The sequence below is a fragment of the Sprattus sprattus genome (genome assembly GCF_963457725.1).
Source record: "Sprattus sprattus genome assembly, chromosome: 1".
In the NCBI taxonomy this organism is placed as follows: Eukaryota; Metazoa; Chordata; class Actinopteri; order Clupeiformes; family Clupeidae; genus Sprattus; species Sprattus sprattus.
Genome location: NC_137920.1, coordinates 73,431,108 through 73,443,607, shown reverse-complemented (window position 1 = coordinate 73,443,607; position 12,500 = coordinate 73,431,108). Strand labels below are relative to the sequence as shown.

The 12,500-nt window shown below is 47.6% G+C and overlaps 1 protein-coding gene across 1 annotated transcript in view; it reads right to left on the bottom strand.

Annotated features, from left to right (window-relative positions):
- Positions 1–12,500, bottom strand: part of uvrag (UV radiation resistance associated gene) — a gene marked incomplete at its 3' end in the record, with an annotated part of 72,374 nt that overhangs the window by 13,960 nt on the left and 45,914 nt on the right. Inside the window, exon 12 of the mRNA XM_080846685.1 lies at positions 4,311–4,476. Within this exon, the coding sequence (XP_080702811.1) occupies positions 4,311–4,476 (166 nt within the window). The remainder of the gene's footprint in view (positions 1–4,310; positions 4,477–12,500) is intronic.

Sequence of the window (12,500 nt, the reverse complement as noted above, 5' to 3'; positions counted from 1 at the left end):
ACCACTTGTACACATACACACACACACACACACACACACACACACACACACACATATACGTACGCACGCACACACACGCACATGTATGTGCACAAACACATACGCACGCACACACACACACACACACACACATAGCTCTATTCTGATATCTGGCACATCAGTCTTGTGAATTCATATCTACTGCTATTAACCAAACAAGCTGAATGAACTATTTCTGCTTCAACAGGTAAGAGGAGTAGTTAAGGTCACCTGTGAGCAGTTATTGTTGTGCATTTCTAGGCCTACTGGACGGCAAAACCATCACATAAATTCCCTTCTGACGAGCGAATACGCAAAAAAAACAAATGAGCTAAAGAAAAGCTTTGGATGACACCTTTCAGGAACTGCCATTGCAAAGAAACACATCTGGTGTTTCTGCATACACTGCTATAACAGGTAGGAGGAGCAGTAAAGGTCACCTGGGAGCATTTATTGTTTTGCATTTCTAGGCCCTACTGGACTGCAAAAATCATCTAATAAATTCCCTTCTGACGGGCCAATATGAGCTAAAGAAAAGCTTCCTATGACACCTTTCAGAAACTGCCAATCGCTGCCAAGCTGGTGATCGTACACAGTCCTGTCTCTGTAAGGGAAACAAACTAAGTGGCTCAGACCAGGCTGTGGACCATGTTGAGCTTGAGCCACAACAACAACAACCTTTTTGAGGAAAAATGCTCCACCTTTAATCCACCATAAGATGGCCTACACCAGTGGTTCTTAACCTTTTTGGAGGTGCTGAACCCTGCAAGCTTCATCAGTGCATTCGCCGAACCCTTCGTAATTAGAAAAATAAAATATGATTTCTTCAAAACGTAGGTATGTATAAAAAAAAGGCCCAACATTGCTAGTGTGAACCGGGCTATACTGCGTGTGTCTTGACCCCTGCCGAACCCAGGTTAAGAACCACTGGCCTACACACACTTGTTATGAGCGCGATGGAGAACAGCGGTCCTGCACACGGCAGCGGGGCCAGGACCATGAGAGAAGAGCATGCTGGGAAAGATGAATGGGGTCAAGTCTGGGTGGGCGTTTTCAACACGCATCCTGAAGTAGGAGTAACTAACCTATCTGCGCTGTTTGATTAGCGATGTGGATTTACGGCAAAATATAATGTGCTGTGGCTCTGCTCGACAGGGCAGGAATGCACCCGATGTTTCGTGACGTCACAGACGACACCACCAGGCCTAGCGCAGAACAGCCGAGTTACTCGTCCAATTAAACACACGTTTCATCTCGGGGTGATACTCTAAGACAACGAGCTATTAATTCGCATAATCCAGCGAGGGCACGTCATGTGCTCGTTCTTTTGTGATGCCGTCGTTTGCCTCGCCATTGGTACTCGTGAAAGCATCGTTATACTCCTAATTAGCAGCGGAGCATGTAAGGAGACACAGATGTGTTTTTCTAACAGCCAGAGTCAACGTGACCCTGACAGAAGGATGTGGCAATCCTCCTCTCTCTCTAGCTCTCTCTCTAGCTCTCTCTCTAGCTCTCTCTCTAGCTCTCTCTCTAGCTCTCTCTCTAGCTCTCTCTCTAGCTCTCCCTCTAGCTCTCTCTCTAGCTCTCTCTCTAGCTCTCCCTCTAGCTCTCCCTCTAGCTCTCCCTCTAGCTCTCTCTCTAGCTCTCCCTCTAGCTCTCCCTCTAGCTCTCCCTCTAGCTCTCTCTCTAGCTCTCCCTCTAGCTCTCCCTCTCTCTCTCTCTCTCTCTCTCTCTAGCTCTCTCTCTCATCCAAACCCTTCATTTCCTCTCCTCACCTCACCTTCCTCTGGCCTGCATCCGCAGTGAAAGCACAGCTCTCCATCTTAATGGGAAGGAGTGAAAATGTGCCGATTTGTCTTATTGGTACCTTCTGCTTCTGTGTAATTATGACCACCGGGACTTATTATTTATTACCCGTTTCTGATCAAAAGGTTTTTTCCCCCTGTGCCAATGCACGGAATGCGCTGCACCAAACGCAGCGCATCTTTGAACATGCTAGCCTCATACACATAATTATCACAGGGCAACGGCATTCTTTTATGGCTCATGCTTGGTTACGGCACCCAAACACAGGAAAAACAGTAATCACGACACCAGTAGCCCACACTGTAATTGCCGTGCCCTTTGCGTGTTGGCATTCACATACCGGCAACTGCCGATCCCTCGAGGCCCGACCTTAGGCGGGTACAACAAGTCCTGTGACCATGGCAACGATGCCATCTAAACATCACAAATAACTGTAAGTAAGTAAGTAACTGTAAGTCTTTTTTTTTTTTCTCCCGCCGGCTACAGGGACACTCCAGTCCCGCGCCTTAAATGCCCACCTTGTGTTGAGAAACATGCCTTTAATTTAAGAAGACGGGCCACTGAGGTGCAGCAGTGATAAGTCTGGCGCTGTTCCAGCTGCAAAGAATGTGTGAAAAACCCCCACAGAAACAGCCTCTCCCAACACACACACACACCACTCACTGTCCGGAACACCACAAAGGTCTACCATGTTTCACGGATAAGGTTCTAACAAAGTTCTGGAACGCTGCAATTTTTTTGCAACAATCAGTTATCCCAGAGTGGCATAGCCATGTTAAACGTTTCATCTATCAGAAATGCAACTTCCATCTGGTCAATTTACAAATCTCTGGGGCCTTTTTGAGTAACCGCCATATCTAAAAACGTCATTCTAACGGACAAATACTCCCGACAGGAAGGCAGAGAGAGGCTTTGTCGGGGGCGAAAGAGAAGTGGATCTGTGAGAGTCTCCTCTCCACACAGACGGACATTCCAGCGGGTGCCCGAAAGCCTTTATAGACGGATTATTTATTTTCCATGTAAAAAGCGGGCGCAGTAAATCTCCCGTAAGAGGAGGAGAGGAGAGGAGGATGAAAGCGCTTGGGTGGACGAGAGCGGACGGCACATGAAAGGAGAGTCCCTGCTGAGTCTGAGATCCGTTTAATTCTTCAGGAGCCCCCTTCCCCAGCCCTGACCTGACCGAGGCATCCATGTCAAACAGGCCAGCAGTGGGGAAAGAGTGCGGTCATACTGTACACAAGTACGCGCACGCATACACAAACACGAGTGCAAACGCGTGTGTGTACGCGCGCACACACACACACACACACACACACACACACACACACACACACACACACACACACACACACACACACACACACACACACACACACACACACACACACACAACCACACACACACACAACCACACACACACAACCAGACACACACAACCACAAACACACACACACACACACACACACACACACACACACACGCGTGCACACACCCACTCGCACACTCCAGCAACACATCAGAACAAGAGAGCGAACACATCAAATGCACATCCTCTTGCTACCTCAATGGTTAACGTCTGATAGCGAGGCCTTTTTATGTTTTACTGATGAAGAAGGTAAGGTCGGGTGAATAAAATCACCATAGTGACAATAACAATTATATACACAGTGAACATAAACTGTAAAACCTGAGTTGAACTTGAACAAAACAAATGTCATTGCAGTGAGGTAAATGGCCGCCCACAATCTGACTTTGCTTTGCTTTACCAGAACCAGTTATGATCAAATTTTTTGTGTCTTTTGTTTTCATAAAATGTTCTTTGAGGTCATCTACTATGGACAATAGCTTTCCACAGTGGTGTAGTGGTCCCTGGAGAAGTGGGTAGAGTCTTAATTTTGCAATTTCTTTAAGTAGCCCATACAGCACAGGATAAACGCCCTGTTTTGAGAAGTGGGTATACTCAATGCTGACTGAAAAATAAGCTGGTATACTCCGTATACCTGCGTATACCCTGGACTCCACCACTGGCTTTCCGAGATTGCACAACCTGCGATGAGAGAGTACACCCTGTTGAGAGTGGGAGGGGTGAAGGTCAAGCTCCACCAACCCAGGAGGAGGCAGGCAAGGCCGCTCTAGGGACACTTACTCTCGCTCCTTCTCCGTCAGCTTGTCGGTGATGGGGTCTCGGATGTGTGTGTGTGTGTGTGTGTGTGTGTGTGTTTCACTTAGTTCTACGCAGAGCAGCCACTCACACATCTGGCAGCTAGCTTGCCTCCTCTGCACACCTCCTGAGTACACACACACACAATCTACTCTCCACGTGTCGAGAGACTTAACGCACACAAAAAAACATCTCCAAAAGGTCAAGGTGCACACACACACACACACTCACACACTCCAAGCATCATTTGGCATTTAAGGGTGAAGGTCAAGCTCCACCAACCAGGAGGCAGGCAGGCAAGGAGGCCGCTCTCGGGGACACTTACTCTCGCTCCTTCTCCGTCAGCTTGTCGGTGATGGTGTCTCGGATGGAGGAGCGCGAGCCCTTGTGGATCAGAGGATACCTGAGAGGGATCTGGAGGAAGCAGGACACCATGAGGACCAGGTGGGCCGTGTAACCCAGGGCGACGGCCACACTCCCATCATCCTTTGCTGCACAACACACAAAAAAGAACACACACACACAGACAGACACACACACAGACACAGACACAGACACAGACACAGACACACAAAATTAGTTCAGGATCTTTTACATAAGCTAGCTTGTGAGGCTTACAGGCAAGTCAGTGATTCAGTGTATATTTTGACAGCGCAAAATATAAATATATATTGTATTTCATGCAAAACCACAACCATGTTAGCTTAGGTGTTTTAACATTCACTGAATATCTTTCAATGTTAGATTCAGGACCAAAGCAGTCTGAAAGCCCTCCCCCCCCCCCCCCCCTAATGCTCTGTTGGGTGCTAGGCTCAGTCTCGTGCCTGAAGACACTCCTCGGTACCTCCTGAATTGCATGAGCTGGTGATGTTAGTGTTTATAGTTTAACCACACACCATTACACAACAAGGTCTACATTTACTCTGAAATGACAGAGCATTGGCTCACGCCAATAGGCCTATAAAAATTTGCCAAGCGGTAAAAGTTGATGCCCCGGAGGTGAATTCAGCTCGACAAAAAAAGAGTGAACATTTACAGAAAACATCTTTGGTCGCTAGGGCAACCACCGAGATCAAAGGCTGGAAGGCTTGAAGTGGTTCCGACGGAGTGCGAAAGAGATGCTCTTCTCTTTTAATGACTTCCCTCTCTGCATGATAGCCATTAGAGCCGGTGGAGAGGTAATGTGGATGTAACAAGGGTGTAATCACAACGAGACCGGGCCTCCGGCTTCAGAAACCGTTAGCCACTTTCTCCGATCGCTGACAGAGAGAAAGCAGGACGATGAAACCATCAAAATTCACCACTATTATCTTGCCTTTTCTCCCACACGCACACACACACACCCAGGCACGCACACATACACACACACTGAAAGAGATCCACACTAGACCTTTCTCTCACGACATGTGTACACACACGCACGCACACATACACACACACTGAAGAGATCCACACTAGACCTTTTCTCACGACATGTGTACACACACACGCACGCACACACACACCACACGCACACAGAAGTGATTCCAAACTAGACTGCAGCCTAGGGGCAAAGAAACCGGTGGTTTACGAAAAATTCCCAAAAGTTTTGAAATGTAGGCACAAAGTCTGAGTAGTGTAAATATACATGCGGCCTTTTTTCCTTCGTGACCCCTAATCCTTCTGTTCAACACGCAAAACCAGCATGATGGATAGATGGAAGCTGAATGTTAAGTAACATACTGTTATTCCTCCAGGTCTATGCATCCATCTATCCATCAGTGTATCTACTGATGCAGGACCAGACGGATCGGGACAGGACTCTCAGCAGGAGTGTGAGTGTGTGTGTGTGTGTGTGTGTGTGTGTGTGTGTGTGTGTGTGTGCAGTCACTCACACATCTGGCAGCTAGCTTGCCTCCTCTGCACACCTCCTGAGTACACACACACAATCTACTCTCCATGTGTCGACAGACTTAACGCACACAAAACACATCTCCAAAAGGTCAAGGTGCACACACACACACACACACACACACACACACACTCCAAGCATCATTTGTCAGTCCACCTCCTGAGAGCAAATCCACACGCATGCTTCAGAGGTCCAGAGTCACAATAACATCCAACTCCAACAAGCACACAAAGACACACACACACACACACACACACAGTCCATGCTCCATCTTCAGTCAGAACACTTCCCGGGACTACACACAACACACATAACCCCCCCCACACACACACACACACAGGCGCACACACAAACACACACACACACACACACACAGGCGCACACACACACACACACACACACACACACACACACACACACACACACACACACAGGCACACACACACAGGCAAACGCGCACACGCACACGCACACACACACAGACACACACACACAGACACACTCTGTGTGTGTTTACTCACTACATCTGTGCGGGACCAGGGGGATGGGGAAGCAGAGTCGGCCACAGGTCTCCACAGGGAGGTGGCCCAGAGCTGCAGACCACAGACAGCCCAGCCGTCACCACGGAAACCGCCGCCGCGCAGATCGGGGCGAGGGAGATGTTGGGAGATATGGGGGGGGGGGGGGGGGGAGTCTATGAGGCAGCATACACACACACACGCTGACCACCAGGATCGTACTACGGTTAAGTGATCTGGGACCCCGATCAGCAGAGCGTGAGAAAGACACGTGCACACACCACCCACGAGTCAGGGCTATAAAATAGAATAGCCAAAAAGGATGCACTACAATGACACACACACACACACACACACACACACACACACACGGCATGCATGCATACATACACACAGAACACACACACAAACATACAGTACACATACAGAACACACACAGTACACACACACACACACACACACACACACACACACACATCCAATACCTTACTGAACTACCATATGTCGAGACTATATCTCCGTTTAAAGCGGCTCAAGCTGAGATTTAGGATGGCTTAGGCTACCCCAACTCCCATGCAACCACTCTTGACAAGCCTTTCAATGTAATGCAGGCTAAAATACTTTAGAGATCTGACCAGCTACACGTACACCTTCGATGAGCGTCTATGAGGGCTACTGAACATGGTTCTTCATCAGATCAAAATGTTTGCGGTGGCAGTTCGTGAAAGTGAAAAAAAAGCGAAAGTCCTCTATATGGCAGAGGTGGTGTAGACACACACACACTCTGAAATCCACCTCTGCATTTAACCCATCCAGGGAAGTGACACACACACACAGTGAAGTGAGGTTACACACTATCCCGGAGCAGTGAGCTGCCTTTGGCGGCCCCCGGGGAGCAGAGATTGGGGTTAGGTGCCTTGCTCAAGGGCACTTCAGCCGTGGATGTGGGCATGGGAGAGCAGTGGTCTACCATATCCCCCCGCCCACATTTTTCCTACTGGTTGGGGATCGAACCAGCCACCCTACGGTTTCCGGCCTGAAACCCTAACCAGTAGGCCACGGCTGCCCCTATGAGGGCTACTGAACATGTCCTGATGGTTCCTCATCAGATCAAATGTTTGCGGTGGCACTTCCTTGTTATAATAAAAAGTGTTACCCAAAGCATTCTTCTTTTCTTTGGCTCATTTGGTTGAATGCGTATAGGCTCGTCAAGGGGGGATCCATTAGATGGTTTTGCAGTCCAGTAGGCCTACAACATGCACAACAATAACTGCTCACAGATGACCTTAACTACTCCTCCTACCTATTCAAGCAGCGTAGGCAGAGATAGTTAGCTTAATGTAGTATTTAGCATAATGTATTATTTAATAGACAATGTATTTGTAGCTTAAACTACACCTCTATTTTGAGACACTTCCGGGTTAGGCCCCACTAGAGGCTACAGATAACAGCCTACTGCACAGCCTACTGCATAACAGCCTACTGCATAACAGCCTACTGTACAGCCTACTGCATAACAGCCTACTGCACAGCCTACTGCATAACAGCCTACTGTACAGCCTACTGCATAACAGCCTACTGCATAACAGCCTACTGCATAACAGCCTACTGCATAACAGCCCCAATGCACAGCCTACTGAATAACAGCCCCACTGCACAGCCTACTGAATAACAGCCCCACTGCACAGCCTACTGCACAGTTAGAATAATCAGGATAACCATGAAACCCTGGTTGGTTCTTTCATAACATCAGCAGCATACCTACACACAGCATGAACACACACTCACACTCACACACACACACACACACACACACACACACACACACACGCCGTGTACACAAACACACACACTCACACGGCATGTACCCACACATTGTACACACACTCCCACAGCACGCAAACACACGAGGCGCAGGCACACACACACACACGAGGCACACACACACTAGCACAGGTCAGACTGACGATGATAGTTTAGTAGCTGGTGGGTAGGCAGGCGACTGAGTGGAAGACAGCGGTACTACTGGTAGAAACATGATGGAGTGGACTGCAGAGGTAGTACTGGTAGTAGATGATGGAGAGCCGTTTGGATGGCAAAATGAAAAGAATAAAAGAAAAACTAAATCTGGATTTCATTTACCACACCCCCACCCCCCTTTCACCACTTTGAAGTCCTGCTTCCCTGCTTGCAAGAGCCAAATCAGATTTTCCACAACTCGCTTTCAGATAGCGAAACACACACACACACACACACACACACACACACACACACACACACACACACACACACACACACACACAGCAGGAACTGAGATAAACAGGCAGCATGATCCACAATGTAACCCTTCTCTTGCCATTCCTTATACGCACAGTATCCCCCAGACCCCTACCCATCCAAATGATCCCCTGACCGCTCCCGTCACACACACACACACACACACACACACACACACACACACACACACACACACACACACACACACACACACACGCAGACACACACACTCATTGGCAGCCATCTCACACACCTATGATCGGCGTATCACAACAACACCCTGCCTTCTTGCATGTGTACGCAGCAGGCTTCCGAGCCTGATGCCTGTCAATCACATGTGGGACCTTGGTAGAAACACATCGCTGCCTCCACTCCTACACAAACACACACACTCACACACTCACACACTCACACACTCACACACTCACACACTCACACACAGGGAAGAGGGGAAGGCAATGGGAGGAGAGAGGCGTGGAGAGGAGAGGAGGGGACGGGAGGGGAGGAGGAGAGAGGTGAGGAGGAGAAGGGGAGGAGAGAAGAGGAAAGGAGGGAGAGGAGAGGAGAGGAGAGGAGAGAAGAGGAGGGGAGAGGAGAGGAGAGGAGAAGAGGAGGGGAGGGGAGGGGAGAGGAGAGGAGAGGAGAAGAGAGGAGTGGAGGGGAGGGGAGGGGAGAGGAGGGGCGAGGAGGGCAAAGGAGAGAGGTGAGGAGGAGAAGATGGAGAGAAGAGGAAAGGAGGGAGAGGAGAGGAGAGGAGGGGAGGGAAGAGGAGGGCAAAGGAGAGAGGTGAGGAGGAGAAGATGGAGAGAAGAGGAAAGGAGGGAGAGGAGAGGATGGGAGAGGAGGGCAAAGGAGAGAGGGGGAAAGGAGAGGAAGGGAGCGAGGCTCACCAAGGGGAAGATTAGGAAGCGATAGCCACATTCCTCAGTGATAGGGAGAGTCCCTGCTGTGGTGGAGTAAGGAGGGGAGGGGTGCTCTCTGTGTGTGTGTGTGTGTGTACGTATGTGCCTGTATATGCACGAGTCTGGTGTGTGTGTGTGTGTGTGTGTGTGTGTGTGTGTGTGTGTGTGTGTGTGTGTGTGTGTGTGTGTGTGTGCGTAGGTTCATACATACGTGTGAGTGTGTTTGTGACGCAAAGATCCATTAACATTTCTGAATGTGAAATATCAACACTAGTGGCCCCTTATGAAGCCCACAGTACCGGAAGGGACCCCCATACCCTGAGTTGAATGACTGACTGAAGAGAACCAGTTTGGGGGAATCTGTGGGGGGGGGGACCAAATATTGAGGATTTGTAAGTAGAAAGCCCTGCCCTGAATTATGAAGAGCCAATCACATTGTTGCAAACAGCATAACCGACGATCTGTTCATTGACACTATAACCATAGCAACAGCCACACTGCCAAATAGGGTGCATTCGCAGTGAGCAAGTCTACATGAGGAATAAAGACTATTTTTAAAGCCTTATTTCAGTGGGTGGGAAAAAAATTCACACCGTTTGTCAGATTTAAGCGCGGCTTTACAAAAAATGTCTGTTTGACCATCCTCTGTGGAACTATGAATCTCCCCCCCGTTCATTTAATTGGGAGCCTGATCTCCCCCCCATTCATTTAATTGGGAGCCTGATCTCTCCCCATTCATTTAGATGGGAGCCTGATCTCTCACCATTCATTTAGACAGGAGCCTGATCTCTCCCCATTCATTTAGATGGGAGCCTGATCTCTCCCCATTCATTTAGATGGGAGCCTGATCTCTCCCCATTCATTTAGATGGGAGCCTGATCTCCCCCATTCATTTAGATGGGAGCCTGAACTCTACCCATTCATTTAGATGGGAGCCTGATCCCCCCCCCATTCATTTACAGGCATGAAAACGGGTCAAGGGCGAAAAAGGTGAGGAGGATATTACCCCTCTAGGGGGGTCCGGGGGCGTGCTCCCCCGTAAGTAAAATTTTAATATTCCATATTTTAAATCGTCAATCTGATGCAGTTTGAGATGCTTTTTTCCAACCTGGGGAGATCTGGAGAAACTTAGCTTCAGCCATGAGTCAAAAATTATTTTGGCCTCCTTACTTAGTATTATGCAGGCCATTTCATGCCAGCCTGTCACTGGGTCTTTCATTTACAGTATATGAGGCACAATGAGGTAAGGGCACCACAAAAGGTTTAATGCATAGCCCCCACGAGAGATGCCGTAACTTAACTTGTCTACTCTTCCATCCATGATTGACAGCCAATACAATGTTATGTAATTCAGATTTCAATACATTTTATTGGCAAGGCCCTTCGCGTTAATATTTCCATGCACTCGCATCCTTCAGTTATTCAACATAATAAATCAGCGGCGAAAAAAACAATACAATCATATATTCTTTAGAAGTACTAAATGATGCAAAATGTAAGGATCTCTTTTCATTTATGGAATTCTTGTCAAGAAAATATGATTCTATTGTTTTTTTCGCCGCTGATTTATTATGTTGAATAACTGGATATATATATATATATATTTTTTTTTTAAATATATATATTTAATATATATATATATTTTTAAATATATATATTTAATATATATATATATATATATATTTAAATATATGTTAAGATCCTATTAAAGTATCCATCTATCTACTTCCAGTGGCACTTGCTCTTGAATGCTTTGCCTCATAACTTGGCGACTTGGCCTTTTTGAGCAGAGCTCACCTTTCACCAAAGTGCTTATCATGTCAGTGCTCAGGGTTGCGGTAACGAGACTGAAAATCGTCATCTGACGTCATGATTTGTTTTATACCTGCAAGGCTTGTAGGTTGACTGGCTGCAATAGTAGGAATTATTTGCTACGTTAACAGTCTGTAGTCAAACACCTTTGCAATGGTCACTTTGCCCCAACAGAGCGATTCAAAGTTAGAACAGGGAGTCTCCGTGGCGTTTGAGTTAATGTAGCTAAATGTGCTTACTCCAGTTATTCACACCGTAGCCGTCTCGTAACCAGGCTAATCACATCATATGCTTGCTAACTTTTTTATACAAATGTATCTGAAGGTTATACCCCTAGAAATGAATCATCTCGTTAAGTTACCGAACACGTGTTTTAACGTTGTATATGCTTACATTACGGTCACACACAAAAAATGCGTCCAGCAGGGATTCCAAAATTGTCCGGGATTTTGCCAATGTTTGGAAACTGTATCTAAGACTTACGTTCCACCTTTTTGCGCGAGCTCTGACTGTAGACAGAATTGTCATTGGTCAAACTTTCCCAGTGTTGACAGATATTATCCTCCAAATACGATCATTTGGAGCCTTATTTACAATCTGGCAACACTGACGCCTGCCGCCAATGAATATGCCCCCCCACACACACACAAAAACAAAACTCATCGAATCTACACGATTCACGTAGGTCACCTATTTTGTTTTCAAAACGGCGAATTTCGCTGAAAGGTGAGTGATTCTCATGCCTGCATTTAGATGGGAGCCTGATCCCCCCCCCCCCCCATTCATTTAGATGGGAGCCTGAACTCCCCCCATTCATTTAGATGGGAGCCTGATCTCTCCCCATTCATTTAGATGGGAGCCTGATCTCCCCCATTCATTTAGATGGGAGCCTGATCTCTCCCCATTCATTTAGATGGGAGCCTGATCTCTCCCCATTCATTTAGATGGGAGCCTGATCTTGTTTGCCCGAAATAGATGCCTGGAGGCGTTGCCAAGATGGCTGCCGAGCGGTGAGAGTTGCCTATTAAGGGCTTTGGTTAAGGACAAGTCATTCTTACTTCACACTTGGAGCAGCTTCTATAAACCCCATTTGCAACCAACTCATGAGATGGTAT